Source organism: Naegleria fowleri, assembly GCF_008403515.1.
Source record: "Naegleria fowleri strain ATCC 30894 chromosome Unknown tig4, whole genome shotgun sequence".
Taxonomy (NCBI): Eukaryota; Heterolobosea; class Eutetramitea; order Acrasida; family Naegleriidae; genus Naegleria; species Naegleria fowleri.
The window spans coordinates 362,252-389,009 of record NW_025407936.1 but is presented as its reverse complement, the minus strand read 5'-3'; the positions used below and the strand labels follow the sequence as shown (position 1 = coordinate 389,009).

At 36.7% G+C, this 26,758-nt stretch overlaps 11 protein-coding genes across 11 annotated transcripts; 8 read left to right on the top strand and 3 right to left on the bottom strand.

Annotated features, from left to right (window-relative positions):
- Nucleotides 1-125: 125 nt before the first annotated feature.
- FDP41_007739 (uncharacterized protein) lies at nucleotides 126-1,106 on the bottom strand (the record flags this gene model as incomplete). The annotated part of the gene is made up of 1 exon (XM_044711516.1): nucleotides 126-1,106. One exon carries the CDS (start codon nucleotides 1,104-1,106, stop codon nucleotides 126-128), a length of 981 nt encoding a protein of 326 aa, XP_044568537.1.
- Nucleotides 1,107-1,674: 568 nt separating this feature from the next.
- FDP41_007738 (uncharacterized protein) lies at nucleotides 1,675-4,157 on the top strand (the record flags this gene model as incomplete). Its single annotated transcript, XM_044711515.1, has 2 exons — nucleotides 1,675-2,461; nucleotides 2,560-4,157. 2 exons carry the CDS (start codon nucleotides 1,675-1,677, stop codon nucleotides 4,155-4,157), a joined length of 2,385 nt encoding a protein of 794 aa, XP_044568536.1.
- Nucleotides 4,158-4,244: 87 nt separating this feature from the next.
- FDP41_007737 (uncharacterized protein) lies at nucleotides 4,245-11,918 on the bottom strand (the record flags this gene model as incomplete). The annotated part of the gene is made up of 1 exon (XM_044711514.1): nucleotides 4,245-11,918. One exon carries the CDS (start codon nucleotides 11,916-11,918, stop codon nucleotides 4,245-4,247), a length of 7,674 nt encoding a protein of 2,557 aa, XP_044568535.1.
- A 332-nt stretch (nucleotides 11,919-12,250) lies between these two features.
- On the bottom strand, nucleotides 12,251-12,910 carry FDP41_007736 (uncharacterized protein; the record flags this gene model as incomplete). Its single annotated transcript, XM_044711513.1, has 1 exon — nucleotides 12,251-12,910. One exon carries the CDS (start codon nucleotides 12,908-12,910, stop codon nucleotides 12,251-12,253), a length of 660 nt encoding a protein of 219 aa, XP_044568534.1.
- A 507-nt stretch (nucleotides 12,911-13,417) lies between these two features.
- On the top strand, nucleotides 13,418-14,362 carry FDP41_007735 (uncharacterized protein; the record flags this gene model as incomplete). Its single annotated transcript, XM_044711512.1, has 1 exon — nucleotides 13,418-14,362. The coding sequence occupies one exon, from the start codon at nucleotides 13,418-13,420 to the stop codon at nucleotides 14,360-14,362; it is 945 nt and encodes a 314-aa protein (XP_044568533.1).
- A 72-nt stretch (nucleotides 14,363-14,434) lies between these two features.
- Nucleotides 14,435-14,893, top strand: FDP41_007734 (uncharacterized protein; the record flags this gene model as incomplete). Its single annotated transcript, XM_044711511.1, has 1 exon — nucleotides 14,435-14,893. One exon carries the CDS (start codon nucleotides 14,435-14,437, stop codon nucleotides 14,891-14,893), a length of 459 nt encoding a protein of 152 aa, XP_044568532.1.
- Nucleotides 14,894-15,022: 129 nt separating this feature from the next.
- FDP41_007733 (uncharacterized protein) lies at nucleotides 15,023-16,812 on the top strand (the record flags this gene model as incomplete). Its single annotated transcript, XM_044711510.1, has 4 exons — nucleotides 15,023-15,334; nucleotides 15,391-15,730; nucleotides 15,819-16,046; nucleotides 16,100-16,812. 4 exons carry the CDS (start codon nucleotides 15,023-15,025, stop codon nucleotides 16,810-16,812), a joined length of 1,593 nt encoding a protein of 530 aa, XP_044568531.1.
- A 162-nt stretch (nucleotides 16,813-16,974) lies between these two features.
- Nucleotides 16,975-18,060, top strand: FDP41_007732 (uncharacterized protein; the record flags this gene model as incomplete). The annotated part of the gene is made up of 1 exon (XM_044711509.1): nucleotides 16,975-18,060. One exon carries the CDS (start codon nucleotides 16,975-16,977, stop codon nucleotides 18,058-18,060), a length of 1,086 nt encoding a protein of 361 aa, XP_044568530.1.
- Nucleotides 18,061-18,345: 285 nt separating this feature from the next.
- On the top strand, nucleotides 18,346-20,343 carry FDP41_007731 (uncharacterized protein; the record flags this gene model as incomplete). Its single annotated transcript, XM_044711508.1, has 2 exons — nucleotides 18,346-18,382; nucleotides 18,770-20,343. 2 exons carry the CDS (start codon nucleotides 18,346-18,348, stop codon nucleotides 20,341-20,343), a joined length of 1,611 nt encoding a protein of 536 aa, XP_044568529.1.
- A 179-nt stretch (nucleotides 20,344-20,522) lies between these two features.
- On the top strand, nucleotides 20,523-22,091 carry FDP41_007730 (uncharacterized protein; the record flags this gene model as incomplete). Its single annotated transcript, XM_044711507.1, has 1 exon — nucleotides 20,523-22,091. The coding sequence occupies one exon, from the start codon at nucleotides 20,523-20,525 to the stop codon at nucleotides 22,089-22,091; it is 1,569 nt and encodes a 522-aa protein (XP_044568528.1).
- A 331-nt stretch (nucleotides 22,092-22,422) lies between these two features.
- On the top strand, nucleotides 22,423-25,575 carry FDP41_007729 (uncharacterized protein; the record flags this gene model as incomplete). Its single annotated transcript, XM_044711505.1, has 1 exon — nucleotides 22,423-25,575. The coding sequence occupies one exon, from the start codon at nucleotides 22,423-22,425 to the stop codon at nucleotides 25,573-25,575; it is 3,153 nt and encodes a 1,050-aa protein (XP_044568527.1).
- Nucleotides 25,576-26,758: the final 1,183 nt, after the last annotated feature.

Below are 26,758 nucleotides of genomic sequence, written 5' to 3'. Positions count from 1 at the left end.
ATGATGGGTGTCGTCTTTTTGTTTTGAAAATTTCCTTCTTTTTCTCCGCTCTTGTCATCTTTTATTGCTGCAGTAGCGATCATCACACAAAACCCACCCTGATCAGGATATCATAGGTTGGAGAACTAATCAGAGGCCTTTTCCTTGTCATCTTCTTGTCCATCTTCGTTTTCATCTTCCTCATCATCGTCACCTCCAATTCTCAATTCAATACTCACACCAACAGCATGATAAAGATAGGATGCAATAAAGCTCACAAGTGCTGCAATTAAAGCAACTCTCAATACTGTTGGATAGTGGTACTTCCAGAATGTTATTTTTCCATCGAGAGCAAGTTCTAAATCATCAATGAAATCCATGGTGTAGCTATCAATCTGTGCTTGAAGATTAGCAATTTCAGACAATAGAGAGTCATGTGTTTCTCTCAAATTCTCCAAATGAAATTCTTGTTGTTGAAGTCTCGAAGTGAGAGAATGAATTACATCATCACTTTTAGCATATTTAAATTCATTCTTAATGTGAGAAATCATCATTTCACAATGCAAAATATCCGACTCATTTGTTTCCTTCTTCATCTCAAGAGCATCAATTTGATATTGCAATCGATTCACCTTTTGATTAAACTGTCTTTCACAAATATCAAAATGATCCAACTCGGCCTGAATTCGATCAATTTGTCTTTTTATATTTGCTTGTTGTGTGTCGTAGGCATAGTACGATTTCAATGATGCCAATCTCTCTTCCAAATCCTTTCTATATTGTTCATAGATCCAATAGGTTTTACTGAAATGAAGTCTATTTACATTATTTGCCTCCATGTTCGGAACACCACTTTCCCTATGGCTCAATGATGTATGGAAATTCTTTAATTGTGCTTGCCGCTTCATCAAGGACAGAATTTGAATACATTCACTATTCTTATTGAAAACGGATTGATGATGATTCTTGGTAGTGGTCCTGATCGCATGTGCTGAAAAAACAGAACTGATCAAGTTGTTATTATTATTAATGTAATGATGACGATGAGCTCGTCCTCTCAGTAACAACATCGGTGAACCCGATCCCAACGGCGAAAGAAGAACAAGCCTTGCACAGTTCTTTCTCATTTTTCTTTTGAGGGCGCTTCTCTGGAGTCCTTTCAAGGGAGGACTGTTTTACACATGAGAAGAGATGACCACCTTCCTCTATGCAAATATTCCCAACAATTCGTATCCATCACTTTTCTCTGTCCTTTCACAAGAGAAATTTGAATCATTCGCCCAAATTCGGCTTGAATTAAATTCAAATTTAAAAAATTGAGAGAGTGTTCGCTTGATCAAATTGAAAAGTGCTCTCTCTCTCTTTCACATTGTCGTGTTCTTGAAGAACATTTCTATTTATTGGTTATTTTTCTCAAGTCTACCATTGTGTTTCTCTTTTGGAAGTGTACTCACTCTGGTCTCTTTCGCAGAGTGATTTGTGAAATATATTAATCGTGAAAACACGAAGAGGAAGATATTGTGATCAAAAAGCGAGTCCATCCGTGACCACAAGCCACCCATAACATGTACATTTGTGTCAGTACTGTCACGCACTCCAATTACAGATATTCAGATATTGATCTCGTTTATTATTGAACTCTACAAATATCCTTTCAGTCTCTGATCATTGATCACGCACACCATCTCCCTTCCCATGAATCCAAACAACAACAACACCCAAAAAAAGAAAACTCAAAAACAACCTATTCCATTCCATTCTCAGAAAAGTAAAGCAATCCACACAAGCATTACCACCACCACCACCGATCAAGATCCATCATCATCATCATCCTCGGATCACCACGTTCAGATCCATCCTTCCTTGAACAGCAAGAGCTCTTCAAGCCAAAAAAACTCTCCTCACAACAGCAACAATCAAGCTTCTCATCAACAACAAGAAGAACAACAAGCACAACTGCAACAACACCCCAATCATGATGAAGAGGTTGGCTCCTCCTCCTCCTCCTCCTCACTCTCATCAAGGCTTAATTCCACTCTTCCGAGTAATAGCAGTGGTCGTAGTTCTTTGAGAAGAAACTCAAAGAGAAAAAAATCAAAAAATTCTTCTTCTGGTTTTGGACTTCGTTGTGCAGAAGAGGATAAGAACCAACATCATCATTGTTCGGAGTCGCAGCAAGAATTTCAGAAAGAGTTGTTTGTGAACAATAACAACGATTCCAAGCAACAACAAGGAAGAAATTCAAATTCGGGAAGCAAGCCAAAAGTTGGAGCTGGTGGTCATCATCATTCAATATTGAGTCCGACTCATAAACAATTATTGCGGAGAGTTCAAACAAAGATTGAAACTGAGGATTATACTCAAGATATCAAATACAGAGATTTAGAAACGAATGAGCAGTACGATTTGAAATTAAATATGAAAAGAACAGTGATTAATAACATGCTGGAGATTTACACGGAAATGAATCGAAGAGCTCAATGTAAGTGTTAAAACGTTATTAATCATAATGAAAAATAACATTCCCATTACTAACTAATTGCCTATTTATTTCACACAACAACACGATACTGAATCAAGACTTGATGAAATATATCGGATTTGAAATTGATAAAACTTGTTTTTATGACACTGAGGTTAAAAAAGGTTATGTTTTGCATGAACATATCGCTGAGGTGAAGAATGAGCTTGCTGAAAATCATGGCAAACGGGTACCAAAGGACATGTTTGTGAAGTACCCAAATGACCCTAGTAGGTCAGTGTCAATGTGTGACACAGAGGGAATGTCAAAGCTGTTGGATCACATTTTACATTCATATATATCCAATTACATGGTATGCCCAAAGTGCAAATCAGTTAAAACCACAAATCCAATCGTTGTTGATAATGATCAACAACAAAACATCTTAAATGAATTTAAGGAGAATTATAACGAAGAACTAATAGAAACTCAACAACGCCAACTTATTGAACGATTGGATGATTTTACATTTTTCACGATTCAATGCAGAGACTGTGGACATATCGAAAAGATTGAAAATGCAAATACTTCTGATCAATTTATTAAGCAAATATTTCAGTCAAGACAGAGAAATATGTCCAAATCTCTCAAACATCAACAACATCAGTCTAATGATAGTAATGTTTCACACGAACAATCATCAGAATTTGCAAGTAATGCCGATTACTATCCACCAATGTATGGCTATCCACATGATCAACACTCACATTATTATTACATGCCATCCTATTATCCAACGTCAAATGTTCTTCCACCAACGCCAACCACAGATGTGTATAGACAAGGTTACTATCCTCAATTCTATCCTAATTATTATCCTTATCCTTATTATATACAACCCATGTATGCCATTACTCCACCCTATATCAACAACAACATGAATTCTGCCAGTAGTGAAGGCTCTTCCTCTAGTTTATCGAGCTCTTCTTATCGACCTGTGAGTGACAATGGCTTTAATGGAGGTTCATCATCTTTTGATAGTGGAGGTGGAGGTTCATCATCTGCAGGTTTGGAATTTAACCCGAGTTACAAAGCCGCTGGAATTATTCCCTATTCCTTACATAATGGAAAGGTTTACTTTTTATTAGGAAAGGAAAATAGAGGAGGTAAAGGTGACTTTGTGTCGAATTCAGGCATGTCACCACCAACAACCACAGAGAAAGAAAGCCCATACAATGTTGCCAAGAAAATTCTGACATGGTCTGAATTTGGTGGAAAACGTGAGAAATTCGATGCTAATCCTTTTCATACAGCATCCAGAGAGTTTTTCGAGGAAACAAGAGGATTATTTGGAGACATTCATGAAAAAATTGCCCCATTACCAGGAAAATACTACGCCAATGGAAAGTATTACGTGTTCATGATCGAGTTGCCATTTGTTGATCTGGAAGAAGATTTTGCAAACTCGACACTGGTAGATAGTAATACTGCGAAAATCGAAAAACTAAGACTTTCTTGGATTGATGCCGACGATTTGATACACAGAATTTATGTTCACTCATCGAAATACTATCACGAAAATGGACTTCTTAAACTTTCAGTGAATGGCTCTGACAAGGATGAATTCTTGCATCCATTTGCGTTGGCCTTGTTTAGATTTATGAAAACAGAAGTGTTGCAAGTCATGGAGAAAGCCAAAATGAACAAGCAACGCTGAAAGTGCAACTTTGAATATTAATTTATTTAGATTTAAAATGGATATTGATGTGTAAATTTATTAAGATTTAACATGAAAATTCTACAATTAAAATTGAATGGCATTTTCGAGAAGAGTATCCACAATCTGTTCCTGTGAAATACTTCTCAAGTCTTCCAAAACGACAGAGGTGTCCACACTTGTTTCCATTGAACCTGAGGTTGTGACATCTCTCGAAGTCGTTGCAGAGAAGAGAGTTGGAATGAGTACTGTTGTCTCTTCATACACTGGTGGCAACAAGGACTTTTCAACTCCACTGAACACAATTTCTGTTCCAGTCTTCTTTGCGGCACGAACCATTTGAGATTCTTTGAGTACTGTCTTGTAGAGCTTGATTGCTGGCTTCTTTTTTACCATCGTCTCCACAGAGGAAAGTCTCGACAATTCATTGGTAATTTTCTTAACCTCTGTAATGGATTTGCTCTTCTCATACTCAAATTTCTTCTTTCTGACAGAGGTCGTTGTGGTTGGACAACGAGTGACATTTCCAAGGGCTGACAATCGATAAGCATAACCAGTGTCAAATAATCGAATCACATCAAACTTCTTTTCCTTTTTACCCTTCTTTGATTCTGGTTTTTCATCGTCCTCATCTTCATCAACTTCAGGGGTCAACACAGTATCTGTGAGCATACATTTTGGAACGATTGGACAGAGACCTCTCATGAGTCGATCACTAAACTTTTTGCTCAATGTGAAAGTATCTTCCTCGACCACATTGTAAGCATTTTGTAATAATTTCAAATCATATCTGTACTTGTCAAGTAAATGAAGTAAAATTTGTCGATACATGGAAAAGTCAGTTTTAGCATTTTCTCTTGTGAGTTTTTTCAAAATTTCTGGAATTGGCATACTTCCAATGGCAGAAAGCACCACCACACGCAAGAATTTGAGTTGAATGAGTTGAAGCCACAATTTGGCCAAATTATGCATTTGATTCGATTTTTCTTGTTCTAATTTGCTTCGTTCAATAATTTCTTGAATTTGTCTTTGGAGTTCTTTTTCTTTTTTTACTTGAACTGAAATGTATTTCTTCATTCGTTCAATTTCTTTGGAAATTTCCTTCTTTTCTTCTTCATCTTGTTGATCTTTCAACTCTTTTTCTTTTTCGAGTAATTCTTGTTCTTTGGTTTTTCTCAAATTCTTTGATTGTTCAATTTTCTTTTTGATCTTTTCAATGTCACTCTCTTGTGTCGCTTGAAGTCGTGACTGTTCAGATGAAGAAACATCTCCATCATCCAATAAATCCTTCTTGGAAGAATTAAGTCCTGAAGAATCCACATTACTCAATCGATACGATTTGTAATGTTCACTCAATGGAACATTGAATTGATCCATCAATTTAAACCAAAGTTGTTTCACTTGCTTTTCATCGACTGTTTTTCTTTGTGTATTTCGTCGACACATGGAAATGGCAACGGCGAGTTCTTTTCGAATCTTTTTAGATTCTGGTAAATCTTCAACTTTGAGAGCTACTGGTCCACGTCCAATAAATTCATCATCTAAACCATAATACAATGGTTGATTGGTTGTTTGAAGTTCACCACTACCATTACCACCATCCTTTTCATTTTCAGAAGAAGGTGTTAAAATTGAGGGTGGAATGAGACCCTTTTGGATGAGTACATTCTTTCGAATTTCGAGATATTGATCGAGAGGAATGTCATCCAAATCGACCAAACCTAGAACACTTTCCACATTAAAGAATTTTGCATCCTTTTCTGAAAGTCCATCAAATTTTTTAGAGGACATGTCGGCTCCTTGTAATCGTTCTCGTTCTTTCACGTCACGAATGTGTCGATATTTGCTGAAACGATAATTATTGGGATCAAGAATTTGTGCCACTTGAGAAAGACACTCTTCTAAAATGCTAGTCTCACGCACAATGTTCTTCAGGACAATATTTAGAGCTTCCATCACTTCACCATTTCTTTCCAACAAGAAACTGACTGCATCTGGAATGTTTCTGCAATATTCAAGAATGTCCTCGGCCTTTTCTCCTGGGAATTGATGAGTTTGAAGCCAGTCACACACTCGATGTGGTTCAAATTTACACAAAAGTCGAATATATTGATATTGAAGCTCCATATCAACTTCAATTTTAGCTCGTGACATGTTCGAATAATAGGCAGTAGCAGATTCACCAGTTTTGGAGTTGCTATCTAAGAAATCAGAATTATTTCCTTCATAAATGTTAATAATTTTAGAAAGATAGTTGAATAATAATCTTTCATCTTCGACATTCTTGATGCTTGACGTTATGAGTGCATTTAGAACTTGTGGATGGATGGTTGGGAAATATTTCACAATGAGAAGTGTCATTTCCTCACTGTCAGATCTCATTAAATCAAGTAAATGATCAAGAATAGCATCATGAATATAAATGCTGACAACTTCACTGTCATTTGCCAATTCTGAAATGTATTCAAAAACAGGAACCTGTGGCTTGTTATGTCCAATAGATTTCTTCAATTTCAAGTCATCAATATAGTTCTTAATGACTGCCTTGTAATCTTTCTTCTTCTTATTCAAAAAAACAGCAACATCATAACAATTATTTTCTTGTGCAAAATCAATCAATCGAACCAAAATAGCATTAATTGTTTGCTCATTAGAACTTTCAAGTTTTTCCAAAATTCGAATCACAATTTGTTGTCGATGCTCTTTGAAATCATATTCTTTCACTAAATATTGCTTTCGTTCTTCAAAATAGGCCGACTGTTTCATAAGCTTGTCAAGACTATCCTGGCGACTCTCCATTCCAAAAAATGAAACTTTTGTACCTTCTTTGCTCTTTTTGAGATCATTGGTAGCCTTTTCATGCTCTTTGAACTGTTTGAGTAATTCTTTTGTTTCATAACTTGTGAAAACAGTGTCGTGACAAAGGTGAGTGTAAATTCTCTTAATTTGGCCCTTGTCTTCAGAAAGAATATTTCTTGCGATCATTTCACCTAAAAATTCATAGAGGTATTTCTTTTCTTTCAGTGAGAAGAATGGACCATCTAATTCAATATCGAGTTCACCTTGTGGAGGATCCAAAACAAAGGTTTTCATAGCTTCAATCAACTCTTCCTTTTGCAATTTTGGAACCCATTTCTTGATGGTGTTACTTCCTTCATGGATACAATCGGTAAATGAAGTAATGACAAAATCTTCAAGAATGTTATCTCTATCCTCTTGATCTTGTAAAGGGCATTTGATTGGCTTTGGGAAGTTGACATAGAATGGAGAGGTGTTAATTCCTCTTTCAAGTTGAACCTCTTCAAAGTATATTTTGAGAACTTCAAAAGTGTCCTTTGGATTGAATTTGATCAATTTCTCGAGATTCAGAAGAGCAACTCCAGTACGAGGAAGTTTTCTTTGAGAGGTTCCAGATTCTTGAGATGTCTTGGAATGTGACACTCGAGTTTGTTCGAAAATGAAATCAATAATCAACCGTTTGACCTTTCTCAAAATATCAAAATCAGTAATTTGATAGGCATCTGTGAAAATTGTTCCATTGGTAATAATATTTTTAAAGTATTTGAGAATAGCATCTGCTTTCTCTTGGGACTCTGGAGAACCCAAATCTGAAAGACTCACTTCTTCCAAATAGGTTCGAGCAGGTCCAATAAAGTCCTTCTTTAAAATGCAGTGGGCATAAATATTCATTCTACACATGGTGTGATCCTTGTAGCTACACAAATCTCGAATCGTATCAAATGGAATGTCTAACTTGCTAATATCCAAGTTGAGAATAATGTTTTCCAGTTTGCTCAATCTTGCTTTTTGAGAGAGATGTGTGATGGTTGGAGTTTCTGATTTGAGTGAGGACTGATCAGAATCGATTCCACCATGATATTTAATATATCGAGAAAGATCAATGAGACCTTTTTCTCCACTCTCTGAATCTGCACTTGATGTGTAAAGATCTTTGATTTTCATAAATTGAGATTTGATAAATGCATACGATGCTTTCTTGGAATCAATGGTCATCATTCTTGAGAGAGCTCCATTCAAAATTAATTCTTCAACGAGTAATTGAAGGAAGATGTGATCATAACCATGATGTTCAAAGGACAAGAAGGTTCCTTCAATGAGTTCAATGTTGTTAATTTCAATCGCTCTTTGAAGACAATTTCTTGCAACTTGAACCAACATTTCCACTTTAGAATGTGTCAATCCACTGTCAAGTTCCAGTTGATGAAGTTTTGTATCTCTGTAATCCACAAGAATTGAGGAAATCAAAGTGCTTACTGCTTCATGTCTTTGATTTTCATCCTTTGTTGGAAGACCGATCAATGCACCAATTCCACTTGGATCATTAAACATTTCAACAGACATGTTCAATGCTTCTTCATACTCTCCAATGGATTGTAAAGCTACAACTCTTTCATCCCAAGATAAACAACGCATGGCTCTCAACTCTGATGCTCCCAATAAATAAATGGTTGGACTCTTGTGTTTCACTGTCACAGATGTACCACCATAATAGGCACGATACATTTCAGAAGCAGCACTGTGAGTTGTACTTGGTAAACTGATCGTGTCGTCATCAATAGAACCTCCAGTGTAGATGGATCGTAGTAAACTTTGCGTGTTAATGGAGGAGTGACGAAGAATGTCAATATATTGGAAGGATGAAACATCATAAACGCCTCGAACGAAAGCACCTCCATAATGAATTCCATATTTCTTCTTGAGATTAATTGGAACGTTCATCATTGGATCAGAAACATAGTCCAACATGAGATCTTTACAATTCACTTCTTCAATCCAATTAGTAGAAGATTCAAGTTTTCGATCAATTAACAGCATTTTTCCAAGTTTAGAGTCAAAAACAATGAATATATCATCCGTGAGCCAATGAATTTGCTCCACAGGAAATGGAACAAATACTTCAGAAGCAAAGTAAACGTTAGGTAAATCACTTGAGCTTTGATGTGAAGAAATATCTCCACGAGAGGAATCATTGTTTTTTCCAGTATTTGGAGAATTCAATGCACTCGTACTATTTGAAGTACTAGTTCCAAAGCCAAACATCATACTAAAGAAACCAGATGATTGTTGAATCTCAACATGATAGAATGCAATTCTATTTCCCCATGCAACAGCCAAATAGGGATTACTTTGATCGTTCAAAGAAACAGTGAGACCTTTGTGTTCGCCATCCACCATTTGACTTCCTTTCCATGCAATTTTGGGTGAAATTTTCTTTCGAGCCATGAAAGATCCACTCGAAGTAGAAGATCCACTTGAGGCATCCAAAACGCTATTGTTGAAGAGGGTTGCCAATTGTCTTGAAGTTGGTTTCACTGAATGAATAATCACTTCAGAATCCGTTGTGACAGCCACAAGAACAAATCGGTCGAGAGGATGTCTTCCCTCTGATTTTGGAAGTAAATGAATATCGGAGAATCGAGAGAGAATCATTTCTTGTTGTTGTTTTCTTTCATATTCTTGCATGCTTCGTTGTTGTTCTGATGTTAGAGTTTCAGTGATGATTTGTCCTTCGTCGTCCGTTTTCAATAATTGTGAACTACTTGGTGAAGATGGAACTTCTTTTGGAATATTCGCCCAGTGAATGGGTTGAACATCTACATAATAGGCAAACATGATTTTTCTCACATTGAACACTTTCATTCTTCCACTTGTATCAACTGCCAAAAATTCAATCGAGTTGTACTGTTTGCTTGTTTTGTGAAAATTCACAATTTTGTGAATAGGTCTCTTAAAATATCCTTTCAAAGGTTTCACAGGTTTAAAGGTTGATAAATTCCAAATATTGATGGAACCATCGGAATGTCCACTCACAAGTACACGTGATGTCTGTGAAAGTACTTCAATATTTTCCTCTCCTTCTTTCTGTTCATGATTCATCGAATCGAGAGCAAATGAATCTTTCACATTAGTAGTAGCAGTTCCTGTTGCTGCATTCACAGTGAAATCCTCTTGATCACTTGAAATTTTATAATACAACAAGAGAAGATCTTGCTCTGATTTTGCTCCATATTCCTCATAGGGTAAATTCATTTTGGAACCAAAATCCATGGTAGTAATTTGAACAGGTCGTTCCACTTTGGATCCATTAGTATTGATAATTTCTTCCATTTGAATAGAACCCATAATTGCTAAACGACTCTCTGTTTTTCTGTGATAGAGAGCAATGAGACCGTTTGTAGTACCGACTGCAATATATTTGCTGTTCACACGAATGATGGAAGGAAGACCAATTTTTTCCATGACAATTTTGTTTGCCAAATCTTTAAAGACATGTCGATATTCAATTTGACGGAATACTTTTCTTGCTCGTTGCATGTGACTTTCATGTTCCACTTGTTTTTGAAGTTGTGATTTTTGACTGGAATCACCACTTTGAGCAATTGAAGACAAATCCACAAAGGACGATTGTTGAGAGTTAGAATCTTGTTGATCCTTTGAGGAGGAAGCAGTAGTCTCAGAGCTTCCTTCCATCATTTTCTGATGTCTTTCTTTTTCTTTTTTCACAAAATTTCTCACTTCTTGAACAGCACTCGCCAAATTGGTGGGTTTCAATTGAAATTCATGATTTAGACCTTCATCTCTCTGAGAAACATATCGTCTCTGAATGGTACTGTAACTTGTGAGATCTTCAAAAAGTTCAATATCAATGGGTTGATCATTTCTTTCAAAAGCAGCAGGTTTTGAGAAAATGAGACCTTTCTTTTCATCCAATTGTGAATTGGGATCATCAAACAAGTCACGAATATTAATATTTTCATCTAACAATGGAACCTTATCGTGTCTATCCAAGGTTTGCATCAATATTTGTAATTTATCCAAAGTAATATGTTTCACTTTCTTTCCATCCTCATCGTCATCATCGTCTCTTGAAGATTTCAACACTCGTTTTCTCATTTGAGGATTACTATTGTCTTGACTCTCATCGTTGCTTCCATCCAAGAAAGTGAATGGTTGTTGTTGGGAAGAGCCATCATTGGAAGGACTCTCTTGAGAGACACCACTTGCACCTTGTCCAGTACTTGTGTTGTTGTTTGCACCAATATTCTTCATCAAACCACTGATCAGTTTCTTGGAGAGAATCTTTCCTTGACTTTCAGTCAAGAGTGATGCTGCTTGTTGTTTTGTAGTGGAAGACTGAACGTTTTTAATCACTTTGAATCCACCACCACTTGGTGAAGATGGAGATCCCACACTTGATGTTGCTTTTGTCGTCGGCAAGGGTGTCGGCTGAGCACTCAATGAAGCAACACCCATGGCTCGTGTCATGTTGGATGATGATTCTTGAACCATTTGAAGAGAAGAGGTTGTGATCAAAGAAGGAGTGTTCATCGATGAAGAGGGAGAACTAATGCTACTACTGATGGTACTCAAAGGAGGTGAGGAAGCACTCGATGATGAAGGTGTACCGACAGAGAGTCTGCTGTTGCTGTTGCTGATGGTGGTATTCGTTGCTCTATTTTCAATGTTGGCTTTTGGAGTAGCAGTGCCACCACCACCGACGCCACCACCGACACTACCACTTCCCACTCTGATCTTGACGTTACCTCGTGAAATTCTTCGGATGTTTTTGGTATCGTCTTCTGGAATGAGTGTGGGTGTGGTGGAGGTTCGATTGTTGTTGTTGTTGCTACTACTGGAAGTGGCAGTGGTGGCACTTGTTCGAAGCACTGGTTGTTGATCATCGTAGCCATCATCATCCTCGTTCAGGAATGATAAATCATCACCACTGTCCTTGCTCATTTTTTTAATTTGAAGTGACAGATGACAGAGAGAGGTGAAACTTTTTTGATGGCATAAAATGTATTGTTCAATCATATTGAAACAAAGGCACGCCTTATTGAACTTCTAATTCAATGACCAAAATCTTTGTCAATAGTTCAGAATGCGTTTTAATGATATCTTCCCAAATAAGCGTCATGATAAGAAGTGAATTTTGTTGGTATGAAATCGAGCGTACAACAATGGTCAAAGTCAACAACAACTTTCAACCAGAATTGTTTGTCACACAAAATATCTCGAGATGCATATTGAATTGAAAAAGGTACTCGTTTGAAAGCTTCTAATACAATTTCTTAGTCTCGTCTCATCCTATCACCTGCAAACTCTAATGCATAACCATTTTGTCTTACAGCACAGAGGACCACTTCTCTGTCGTTTTTCAACTCATTGGATGCATTGGCAAGAGCAATACCATTTTGTCTTACAACTTTTAATACAACCTCTTTGTTATTCTTCAATTCAGAGGCAGCAAATATAAGAGAATATCCACATTGATTGACAGCTTTTAACACAACTTGTTGGCCTCTCTTCAATTCATCAGAAACATATTCCAATGCTTCTCCATTCTGTGGAACAGCCAGTAACGCAAACTCTCCATCATTTTTCAAGGCATCACTTGCAAATTCAAGAAACAATCCATTTTCTTGAATGAGTTTCATCATGATGTCTTTTTGTGAATAATTAAAAGAATTTAAATGAGAAAACTCTGGAAATATTGCTTTGAGAACTGTTAACATGAGTTCATAATCGAAAAGTAACTCCTTTGGTATGAACAGAAGCGCCTTCTTGTTTTCCTTGATTGCTTCCAAAACAATTTCCTTGTCCAATCTCAAATTGCTCTCTACAAAAACATAATTGGTTAACTGAAGTACTTCACCACTTTGCTTGACAGCAATTAAAACCAATTCTCTATCCGTTAAAATTATTGGGTGCATATAACAAAGCCAATCCATTCTGTTGAGCTAACTCCAAAGCAAATATCTTGTCAAGTATTGATGAGATATATTTCCATACACCTGGGAAGTGTTTTACAGCTATCGATATCACTTCTTTATCTTCCCAAATATTTGGACTTGCAAATTGAAATTCATGTCAACACAAACTTTCTCGATCTTCTTGCAAATATTTGGCTGCATATTCCAATCCTTAACCATACTTTTTAATGTGATTCAAAACAAATTCTCTATCATTCATAAACTCCACAGGACTGAAATATTGGATATTTCAATTCTCGATTCAATAACCATTGCTTCTTTCTGTTCGATGAAGATCATTGAGTTCATCAACAGAAAAGAAATTCGAAAAAACAAGAATGATTCAACTCGATCTCAGAGTGAATGTGGTTGTGATCTCTCTTTGACATTTTTCTTGCGAGATGAGTTCCCGAAAACAAATAAAAGCTTTCTCTCGATAAAAGAGTTCACAATAAGTTCAACCACAAAAAAAAGTCGTGTGAACACATGATTCAGCCCACCAAATTCTTGTGGGACAACCTCCTTCAAGCCATTCAAATTCAGACAGAAATTGTGGAATACTTGGAATGTGATGATACGACATTCGACAACACAACTGTGGAATATTATCGAACTCTTTTGAATCAATGCATGAAATTTCTCGGAGCTATTTCATCATCCGAAAACGACAATGATAACCACTGTAATGTTCACTCAACGTTGGATCATCATTGGAGCAACACATGGAATGAATTATTGAACCGATTTCAAGACATTCATCTCCAAACAACAACCACAACGAGAAATGCAAAGCTTTTGAGACAACAGTTAAATGAACTATTCAAATCCACGAAGAAAGCCTCTGCAGAATATACGTGTTTAGTTGCCATTCAGGTCGGTTCTTTTGATTCATCTTGTACAGTGAGTCATGTCCAAAACTCGCAAGAAAATCCATTAGTCTCAACCCAACGAGCTTGTCTTTTATTAGAGAAAGGTCTTCGACACAGAATTGTGCAATTCATTCAACATTCAATGCTCTATGGAGTGCCTCTTCCAACTCAAGGAGAACTTGAACAACAAACTTCTTGTGGTAGCAGTAACCTCAAACCTGCATCGTCTAAAGTCTTGTCTCAAAGCGAATCGATCATGGCTTGCATCTATGCATGTTTCATTTTGCATGATTTGGAAATGAAGATTGAAGCAGAATCTATACTCTCAATCCTTAAGGCAGCAAATATTGAAATACCTGGAGTCTATGCAACGATTGTTTCTACCTATTTAGGAAAAGACAACCAGACTCTCTTAAAAAAAGTGTTAGAATTGAATTCTGGCAGTTTTGGACAAGTAGCGCAATCAGGAAGCTCCAACTCCAATGACATTGTTATCCATGAGGAAAAGTATGGAATACCAAGCCAACAGTCTGACGAGGAATTTGACTTTGCGTTTTTCTAGGGTTGACAAAAAGATGTGATTCTTCTCCATCTTCATCAGCTGACGAGAAGAGAAAAAAGTTCAAGAAAAAAAATGAGCGACAACGAAATGGAGACGACAACCACATCAACAAACGAACAACAAATTAGACTTCCTTTGCTGCCCTTTGCTCAACCTCTTGTTACATCCGAGAAGGACGTGAGCAAACTTTTCAAAGTAATCTCTAAAGCTGTACAATCAAAGGAGAAGAATGTTTTGCATAGAGGAATAAAGAATGTGAACCGAGCCATCAGAAAGAAAGTCAAAGGATTTGTTGTTCTCGCTGGAGATAGCTACCCAATGGACATCATTTCTCACTTCCCAGAACTCATCAAAGCCACTGAAGGAGTGGAGTTTGTTTTTGTGGAATCAAAAGTTGAACTGGGAAAGGCAACTCTCACAAAGAGACCTGCCTGTGCCATCATGGTTGCCGAGCCACCAAAAGAAAGCAAATTATACAAATATTATAAGAAGGCAAACAAGGTTGTGTCGAGTGCTCAACAACAAGAATAATTATTATCACAACAATAAATAATTTTCTAGTTCAATTTATTATAACATGATGATGAGATTGATTGGAAGCCTTTTCATCCTGTCTCTCGATTGTTCTCCCTCTAAAAACCAATTACAGAAACGAAAAAAATGAATGTTGAATTAAGTGGCACCACCTTATTGAATACTTCAACTGCATCGACAAACCTCTCGTCATTAACGGGCACAGAAAGTCTTCTAAATGCTGATCAAGAGAGGCAGCATAATAAATCGAGAATTTCAGCATCTGTTCGGGAGAAGCAACACATTAATATATGGAGTACTTTATTGAAACATCAAAGACGAGATTCCAAATTGCAGGAAGGAGTTCGAGAGAGTTGTAATTTAATATTTCTGGGAGATGAAAAGAACGGCCAACGGAGTTTAATTCGAAGAATACAGGGGAAGGATATTTCTGGTGAGGTAAGATCATTTAATTCCAGATTGAAAGGATTTGCAATAGCCCAACACCTCATCAGGTGTATCATGATACACTTTCGATAGAGTATACGTTTTTTAGAGTGACCGACATCAGTGGAGAATCGGATAGCAATTCAGAAAACCAAAGTTCACTCGACAAAGAGGACAAATATGTGAATATTTATCAAATGGAAAATCAACACTTTTCATATTTGTTGGATTTTGCATTGACGGTCTCAAATCTTGAAAAGTCCATCGTGGTCATTACTGTAGACATCTCCAACGTAAAGGACGTCATTTCAAGGACAAAAAGATGGGTCAAAATTGTTCAAGATCATATTGCAAACAAACTAATACCAGCAATGTCATCAGAGGACTCACAACGTTGCTTTCAAAGAGGTATTGTATTTTTGCGTCACGATTAATTTCTTTTGAGATATGATCAATAATAATTTGACACACATCACTCATATTGATAATCACTCAGTTAAGGACGTTTATAAGAAAGGTTACTCACAAATCGTGAAAGAGTCAGTAGATGTACCAGTTGTCATTGACACAAATATTGGAGTTCCAATCGTAATTGCAATCACAAAATGTGATCTGGTTGAACAAGTGGCAGATTCCTTTTGTGGTCGACGTGCCGTCGTTACTTCAAGACCAGACCATTTCCTTAATTTTGTTTTATACAAACTTCGAAGTATTGCTTTGAGATGTAAGTTTTTAGATGAAATACTGATTTTCCGAAAACCTATTCGCGATTTGAAGATGGTGCCTCTCTTTTCTATACATCCGCCACTTCTAACATCAATTGTCTCACCCTGAAGAGTTATCTTTTGAACGTGTTTTTCAATACAGCCTTCTCTTTTAAAGACAGCATTGAATACAAGGATCACAGTTGCATTTTAATACCAAGTGGATGCGATTCTTCGCCAAAGATTAAATCCATAGATTGCTCCACTTTTCCATCAGATCCTGAAAAAACAGATTTTGATTCCACATTCAATGACTTATTCTTTGCTAAAGAAAGCTCACAACAAACGGCACCCAGTGATAAAGAACCTGTTGAAGATTTGGAAACTTTTCTGAAAAAGCAGCAAAAAATTAGAAACATGATTCAATCCAGACCACTTGATAATGAACCTGGATCCTTGCAATCTCCCTTATCATCCAACTTGAGCTCTCCGGGACGTCATATGAGACAAAAGAATTCGATACCTCTCACTCCAAGAACTTCCAAACTTAATGAATTGCAGAGCCCATTAATACTTCCAACCCCAATCGCTTCTGAATACTTTAATGAGCATAGCATGCTGACTCAAAAGGGGTTAACAACGCCGAGAACCCTGAACTCGGCAATTAGTGCGTCATCCACTCCCCCAAGTACTGACCAAGTCGAAGTTGCAGAGCACTTCTTCACATCCTTGTTGCAAAGGTACTCAAACAAACAAACCCCCCCAACCAAGAACTTACAAAATTGAGGGTGAGTAGAAGAATTCGGTGACAATTAAAAAGAACATTCACCTGTATCGTTTGTTTCAAGGCGAATATATTTATTTGGTTGTTGATTAGCATTGCGTTTGATTCTCAATTTCGGAACATGTTTTGATTTTGTGTGAATAATAAAAACATAACATACAAAAATGCAAGATCAGCTGCTGCATTCACCCCTCACGCCCAAAGCAAAAACCTCTTCGTCGACCACCTCTTCTCTCACGCCCACCAACAACACTCCCACAGATCTCCACGATACAGAATCAGACACTGCTTTCAACTCTGCCACTCCTTCCGAATCATCTCATCACCACAACAGTAACATTACCGTACGACAACGATCTTTGTCAAAAACTTCCACAACATCAACAACAGGAGCATTCATGATGACAAGTCCTCGGAGTCAACAAAACATCCCATCACACATGGATGACCATCACAATCATCCTCATATTCAACAATATTTACAATTAATGAAAGTACAAAATACCAATCAATACCATTCATCATACGCCTTGTCGTCCTCATCGGAACAAAACAATCATAAAGAAAATAGTAATCATCATCATCATCATGATGGTGGTATGAATGCAGCTGTTACTCATGAAATTTTGTACTTTGTGATACATTCAATTGAGAAAGGCACTTGTTGGTTTAGTCAGTCGTATGAAAAAGTAGAAATACCGAATATGACACAACATTCATCAAGTAGTAGCTACTTGGACATGACCAATCAAATTCCATCCTCTCACAACAAGCAAATAATTTCACAAATTATGAATGGTGTGAATGAAGATTGGAAATCACACAATACTTTCACAATACCAAAAATTCTACAAGATTCCAATGCTGGTAATAGTGGGAGTGGACAGAGCTCTGTAACGACTTTGACAGGTCTCTCTTCTTCTGGATGTTTTTTAAGAACGATCAATAATGAATCTTGCATGATTATTTGGAAAATTCCACCAAAATGCTCCTTCTGTTATTCACTTGTTTGTACATTGAGATGTAATTTATTGCATGCAGAACATGCCTTAAATCAAATCATTGCTCATACCGCCTTTAAGAAGGATGGAGTGACTCCTATCGATCCAAGAGAGTTCTTATTGAAGCCTGAAGAAATTCTTTCAAAACTTCATCATCAAATGCCACATGGTAAATTGACTTTCCTCAATTTTACAAAAGGTGTCCAATCGAACATGTATTCATTTCTTCCAGATTTTGTCTTGAATTAAAGCTATTCAGACTGAGCGGATTTAATAATGGTTTGGTTTCTGATTCTGGTTTGTATTTCAAGAAAAGAACTACTTTTTCTGGGAGGACACCACACACATCATTGACATGAATCTGGTGTTATTGAGTGCTCCGAATACAAACATGTCTCTCGAAGGAGAGACGGAATTATCATTCTTAACAGAATGACTATCACAAATATTTAAAGATTGCTATCATGTCAAGACAATATTTTCAACCATCGGAAGGCTTCCGATAGAATTTTCTTTCAAGAAAAAAAATACAAAATGTTCGCACAAGCTAGACCTCAAATCTTTGTACTCAGTATGTATTATCGGTCATGATTAGCTGTTGTTTTGTATAACTCATCATCGCCGTTGTCTATGATTATTATTATTTGATGTATACCGTTTTAATGCCATGTTCCGTTCTCCGTAATCCCACTATGCTCATCTTTTTGTGTATATTGTATACACTCTGATGGATGTCCTATCTACCCTACATTGATGATGTTTCATGCCCGATACTATTGAATCATTCATTTCATTAAATTGTATTCACACTCAATAATAACACAACCACAAACAATATAATGATGAATAACATCATCTTGTATGCATAATTACCACCAACAACAACACCAATCCCACTACACTTGACCTTTTCTTCAATTTACTTCACTACAACAACAACAACAACAACAACTCATAGAGGGTAACTCGAAGAGAGAGCAAGGTTCAAAGGCTCAACTTGCCAATATCCAAGCTGCTAAAGCCATTGCCTCCATTGTGAGAACCACTCTCGGACCAAAGGCCATGCTCAAAATGATTCTCGATCAGATGGGTACTGTTCAACTGACCAGTGATGGTAATGCCATCCTCAGAGAATGCGACGTTACTCATCCAGCAGCTAAGAGTATGATTGAATTGAGTAGAACACAAGATGAAGAAGTTGGTGATGGTACCACTTCAGTCATCATCCTTGCCGGTGAAATTCTTACAGTGGCCGAGCCATTGTTGGAAAGAAAGATTCACCCAACTCGTATTGTGAAAGGCTTTTTGAAAGCTCTTGAGGATGCTGTTAACTTTATTTCTGAAAAGATGTCAAGAACTATCGATACTAACAATTATGAACAAGTAGCAGAAATTGTGAATACTAGTATTGGTACTAAATTCACTCATCGTTACAGCGATTTGATGTGTAAATTGGCAATTGATGCTGTGCGAACAGTTGCTATCGATTTGGAGAATGGAAAGAAAGATATCGATGTTAAAAGATATGCACGTATCGAAAAGATTCCAGGTGGATTATTATCTGAATCTCGAGTATTGAGCGGTGTCATGATTAACAAGGATATTCTTCATCCAAAGATGAGAAGAAGAATTGAAAATCCAAGAATTTTACTTTTGGACTGTCCTCTCGAATACAAGAAGGGTGAAAGCGAAACCAATGTTGTTTTGGAAAAGGAAGAAGATTTCGAAACCCTACTCAAGATGGAAGACGAGTGGATTAAGAAGACTTGTGGCGACATTATCAAATTCAAACCAGATCTTGTCATTACTGAAAAGGGATGCTCGGATTTGGCCCAATATTATCTTCTGAAACATAATATTTCTGCTCTCCGTCGCGTCAGAAAGACGGACAACAACCGTATTGCTCGTGCTACAGGAGCCACAATCGTTTCGAGAACATCTGAAATCAGAGAATCTGATATCGGAACAGGAGCTGGTTTATTTGAAGTTAGAAAGATTGGTGACGAATACTTTTCATTCATTGAAAATTGCAAAGATCCTAAGGCATGCACAATTCTTTTGAGAGGTGGAAGCAAGGATATTTTGAATGAAATTGAAAGAAATCTGGAGGATGCTTTGCATGTTGTAAAGAATATCTTTATTGATCCTCGTATTGTTCCTGGAGGTGGTGCTGTTGAAATGAGCGTTTCTCAACATTTGATGCAAAAATCAAAAAGTATCAAGGGAATTGAACAACTTCCATACCAAGCTGTTGCTTCTGCATTAGAGGTTATTCCTAGAACGTTGGCAGAAAACTGTGGAGCTAATACAATTCGTCTCATCACTGAATTGAGAGCTAAACACGCCAATGAACAAAATCTTACTTTGGGAATTGATGGCCAAAAGGGTGTTATTGCTGACACTGCAGAATTGAAGATTTGGGAACCTTACGAAGTGAAGGTTCAAACCATTAAGACCGCTGTTGAGGCAGCTTGTTTGATTCTTCGTATTGACGACGTTTTGTCCTCATTAAAGCCTAAGGAAAAGAAATAAATTATTGAGACAAGAGACTCTTTTAATTTGTAAATCTGACAATGAGGGAGTTGTTTTTCACTACAGAGAAGCTCTTTTTCATAATGAAAATATTCTTTAATGGTTCAATATGAGTTCAATATGGATTTCAGTGCCAAGATGCAAAATTCAGCAATTTCAAAAATAACTTTTGAAAAAAAATGTTTCAAAATCTCTCCTCTTTCGTGGACTCGGTCAACAAGAAGCATGAAAGAAATCAATTGAACCGTCTTCGAGAACGAACAAAATATTTAAATGATGAAGATGATACTATTATGGATGATTTAATTTCTTCTCCAACACAAAGAAAACTGCTCGATTATGAAATTCGGAAAGAAGGAGCTTTTATCCTTTCCTCCCATAGACGTGTGGTGAATCATATCTTGATCTTCTTGATGGATTTTTCTATTTACAATGACGCAGAAACGAACCATGATCATGGAAAAAAGAAAAAGAAGAAGAGCAAGAAAACTCAACATATTATCTCCGATGATTTGATGAATTTAATATTGGTGAACAAATTATGGTCTGAATTGGTTCATGCACACTATTGGATGAATGAGTCGTTTCGATCTTCTTGCTCACCAGGTCCCATCAATGATTCAAAATTACATTCTCAATCTTCGTTGTTTTTTGGAAAAACTCCACTACTTTCTGTTCCCAGTCATCTATTGAAAATTCCATTTCAGTTTCATTCAATTTCAGGTGTCAATCAAACAAAAATTGTTCTCAAATTAGACACTCAAATACCCATTTACATTTCATTTTACAAAATTTTTTTCGAAATTTTTGTATATCTCCGGGAGTTGAATGATCTTAGCAGAATATTAAAAGAAAGAAAGGCAACAGACTCAAGCAATGAATATAGAATAGATCCTGCTATTACAGAGCTCATTCAACACTCGACTGAGAGAATGAAAATGATACTATTATTTAATCATCATCATGATTATCAATTTTTCCTTTACACATTGAAGGATCATTTTGCACAACACGGGTTTTGTACTCTGTTTTGTCATGGTGGAACTTTTAGTTGTTGTGTTTTTGAAAAGAGTAGAAAATTGGATCAGATGGTTCCCTCCTCTCTTCACAAGACATTTCACAAATACGTGACTCGAAAAAAGCAAGGAAAACGACAAGTCTCAAAGGATCAAAATAAGCGTTGCAAATCTGTTGGTAGTGAAATTCGAAGAATTCAAGAAGAGCACTTTAAACTTAAATCACGAAAATATCTTGTCATGTGGAGTGATGTCTTGGGAAAACGCGAGACTATTATCTTCCTGAATGCTCCTGGACCCTACAATGAATATACATTGTTCAATAGAAAGAAGGAAGCAGGAACACGAAGCGTGACGAGCAGTACAAGTGGTGGAGGTGGTGGTGAAAATAGTGATCTCGATGATGAAACCAAGGCAGTTCAAAGTAAGGAAAACAAATATGCTGACTATATCGATAAGAAATATGTGTGTCCTTTCACAAAGAGTCAATGTTTTACAATGCCAGGTGTGAAAGCTATTAACACTTCAAATCCCAATCACACTTCAAATCTAGAGGCCAATGACGAATTGCTATCCATTTATTTTCATGATGAGGAGGGTCTTCAATCTCTTCTAACGAATTCCAGACTCTCTCCACAGCAGGGAGGAACTCCAAATTTTGAGTCTGATGAAGATGCACATGAAGAAGGAATGGATGACGTATTGTCCAACGATGACACTGATGATGTCTGAATTATTTCAAGTGTTGATTGAGGATGGTTGAAAGATTCAATAAACCGACATCAAAAACCCTCTATGTGTTGACAAAACAATCAATATTCCGACAAATGGATGTTTGTGCAAGGTATTGATAAGCTTCTCTTGTACCATTGAACAATTACCATGTTGAACATAGAATTGATTCTTGCATTGTCTGTAAAACAATCAGCACTATCTCCGGATATGGACACTCAAACAACAATTGTCACTTTCAACGTCACCATTGAACAACCATCATCGATCTGAATAAACAGAGACATATTTGAATTCAACCTCCAGGTTCAATAATTTGCATTTAAAAAAAATGATGAACAAGAACGAAGGTAACAACAATGATTCATCATCGGAATTGAAAAATACATCCAAAGAGGAAGCTTCTTCACCATTTGAATACTATGAAATATTAAGAGGAAATATTGACAATGAATTTAAGAGACCGAAATTAATGCTTCCTCTGGCATGGAATAAACTCAAACCTCCTTCAGAAATATTCGAAAAAGAGATTAACAAATTTGGAAGTACAGTCAGCATGTATAAAAAGGGAGAAAATGAAAATTTAAAACAAATTTCAGTGGATTTTGATTATTTGAATGCATTGTCGGAAATGCCAAACATTGAACCAATCAAAAGATTGACAAAGCATTATCCCAATGCTTCTAGCGGATCTAATTCAGAGTATCTATTTCATTGGATGGACTTTAGAGAGGAACATAATCAAATACCATTAATGAATTCTGTGATGGATGTGGACGTTTTACGAGATTTAAATGTTCCACTAATATTTAGTAGTAACAAAGATCCATCATCAAAATTGCTTAAACTTCTAGTTGAAAAAAGAAAAGAATTTGTGGAGAAATCTAAAAGTCATGAGGAACCTTTTCAAAATTCTAGAATTCCTACATTACCTCAAGGGCCCATTTTGCAAAAAGATGAACCCGTGCAGCCATCAATAGCAGCTCTTACCTCTCCAACAATGCATCAACCTCAGAAACCAATGATGAATACCGTCACGAGTTTTTCTCGAATAGATGAACAAAGTGAAGGATCTGAAAGTGAGGAAGAAACAAAAATGTATATTATGGAAGATGATCATTTAGAAATGGGAGGTTTTGATCAGCCAATGTCACATGAAACAGAGCCTATAGAACACGTTCAGACACCTCTTCAACAAGTCAAAATGCCCCAAATTGATGCTCATGGTTCAGAGAGAAACGAAGAAAGCACAAAATCAATCTCCTCTCTTGCTTCTGTTCAGTCCGTAAGTCCATCAACAACATCGACAATTGCTCTATCAACCTCAAGCGGCAACACTCCTGTGACACAAGTTGTAGAAACAAAGAAAAAATGTAAAAGGTCTAAGAAGAAGAAAACAGATGAAACTCAACTGAAGAGACAAGCCAGTTCAAAACCAACACCCAATCCATTAGATCATCTTGGAAAATACTCCTGCTTAACTCAAGAGGATGTTGCCTTCTATTTGAAGGGCTTGAAGCAATTTAAAGCATTTCAAAAGCAAACAGCTCTGTCAAATGCTCTTCCTCCTCCACCCCCATTGTTTTTCAAACTTAAAAAGATGATTGAAGAAGAACAAGCAATCTATCGAAAATATTTATTTGACGATGCATGGAATAATAGACTTGTAAGATATTTTCACACTGACCCATACATCATGGAACAAGTTGAGAAAATGAAACAAAGGAAGAAGCTTGATCGATTAGTTCCTACAAGCGCCACTTCCAATTTTCATGATATGAAACATATTCTTCCAAGACATTTCGAACTTATGAAATCCATGAACCTCTTTAATTTGCAAAAAACTAAGATGTTAGTTTCTCCTACCCTTGGAGGAAGCACGATGCCAAACGTTGCGGATCCAATTCTGAAATTTTCCAAGAGTATCTATCAAACTACTGACAAATACTTCACCTATCACAGAAATACTCTTATTTATCAACAGGAAAGTGCAGAGCAAATAGAAGTTGACTCTACAGCCTCTGATGAAGCATCTACATCTACAACAACTGCGAAGATTGTCAGGTTACCAAAACTTCCAATCAGCACTAACATTTACAAAGTGGATGATCCATCTTTGAATCCCATTGCAGGTGACACCTCATCCGAACAAGTCATAGATCAATCTACAGCTTCAGTCTATGACCCTCTCAAGCATTTACACAAATCTAAATCTTCCATGAATGTGTATTTACACCGCAATTTACCTCAAGTGACGGATGACACTATTATTAACGACGTTATTTTACCTCAGTTCCCAGAAATTGACTTTGTTTGTGCCAGTAGTGCCATGTCTGCACTTTTGAACACTTTAGGTCCAACCTTCTCAGAAGAGTGGTGTATTCCAGTAATAGCAAAACCTTATTCAGGCCGTACATCTAACAATAGTTTAACGGAAAGTAGTGACAAAACAAAACAAAAGAAATTCACCATATTTTTGGAGAAACCCTTAATCAAAAAAGTGTGGACCCAAAGAGATGTGAATCAATTGTATTACAAGTACACTGTCAAAACGGTCTCTCTCAGAGGACCTCTCATTCATGTACCCTCAAAGACTGCAATTCCTACTCTAAAGATAGATGAACAACCAGCAGAAAATTACACACAATTTGAATTAATGCATCGTGATGGAGAACCAATTTCATATAATTTATTCACTCTTGGAAATTTGAAAATATTATTTCGAACAAAAATAGATGGAGCCTATAATGATGTCAAGACAGATCGAGCAACGGTTGTGAAATTGATCACAAAACTAGAATATCAAACAGAAAAAGGACTCGAACTTTCAACACAAAGCGAATTGGCAAAATGGTGGACCAATGTCTTTTTGAGACCTGCTTCTGCCATTATTGTGAACCGAATCGATGTTGCACAAAATCGAGTTTGTAGAACTGAATTCAAACGAGTGAAAGATGTGCTTCCAGAAGTAGAGGATGAAGAGGAAGAAAATGAAAGATATTGGTCTAACGTGTTGACATCAAATTTATCATTGAATCCTGGAGTAGCTGGAGGAGGTGCAAATTCTGGATTTCAACCTCAATTATCCATTCAGACTGTTTATGGAGTATTGACAGAATTGATGAATCTCATTTCCACTTTTCAAGAACACAATTTACTCGATTATCGATTTTTAATTCAAAAGATGGCCAATGAACCCTATATTCACTTGTTGGTGGAACATCGAAAATCATCTTCAATTGATTCCTTGATACCAAGATCTCAAAAGTTTTATTACGATCTTCACATGGATTATGAGAAACATGGAGGAGTGAATGATTTGAGCAAGATGGATTACATTCCCTTGACATGGAAAAGTAAAAAACAAATTCCATACACTTTTCCAATACGACCATCGTTGACAACGATCAACCAAGAAAAACACAAACGAAAAAACAAGAACCATCATCGTAACGAACAAGTTTCCAAGAAAATAAAGCAGTAATATATATGAATATTATTGTTCATTGTTCAAACGTTCCCTAGTTGGTCATTTGTTAGATCTACTTTACCCTTAATATTTCCCTCAGGGTACCATATATGGTGGTTTTTACGCATTCCTTGATTCTATTTTATTTAAATTATAAAGTAGCAGTTATTGTCAGTAATATTAGTAACATCATTAAATTAGTGCAAATGCCCTTACAAAATATCTTGAACAATAAGGTTCGTAAATTTCCTTAAAAAAATGCCCAAGTCCAACTTGTGGTGCCACGACACCCTCCTCCACATTCTTCAATTTCTCGAAGGTCCCGAGGTGGTTCAAAACTGTATGGTGGTTTCTCGCAAGTGGCACCAATGTGCAACGAGTAACTTGTTGTGGAAACGTTTGTTTGATCAAGTCTTTGGCAATTCAATATTTGAGTGGAATGTTCCACTAGATGATGAAAATGATGATGAAAAGCACTTGGAGGACTCCAACTCCTCCGTCAGTAAAAAACGAAAGGCGACCAACTCCACCAACAACAAAAACCAATGGTTGGACAACAACAAGCATCCAAAGAAACAAAAAGTCATCCAAGAACTAATGGAAAACCATTCAAAAGAAGAGCCACAACATGAACAACAAGACGAATACTATTATTATTGGTATCATCTTTTCAAAAATCATTTTTCAATGCTACCTCTCATGAATCGCGAATATGCCAAAATTAATCGACTCATCATCATACAACGAAAAGCTCTTTCGAACAACAGATTTCCCTCATTTCCAATGTGCATGAACTTCGTAAAATTATTTTTCAATTGAAAGACCATGTAGAGGTGGAGGATATGGCTTTGGTAGATTCTTTTCAATTCTTTCTGAGGTCGAAACGAATGTCAAATCATCTCATGTTGTGTGTGATGTTGTCAATCTTGTATGTCAAAGCTGAGGATTTTAATTATTGGAGGGATCGAGTGGTTCTGAAAGTAAAAGCGCCCCAATATGGAGATCCAAAGAACTTGAAGGATATTGAAGGAAGAATGTTGATCTTGCCATTGGCTTCTTTTTGTTTGATGATCTTGCATCCAAATCGTACAAGCAAGCTGAATCTGAATACTTCATTCAATTGCAAAAACCAACAAGATGATTTGTGTGTTTCTCCTCTCATCGCATTTACCTCAGAACTTGAATTGTTTAATGATCC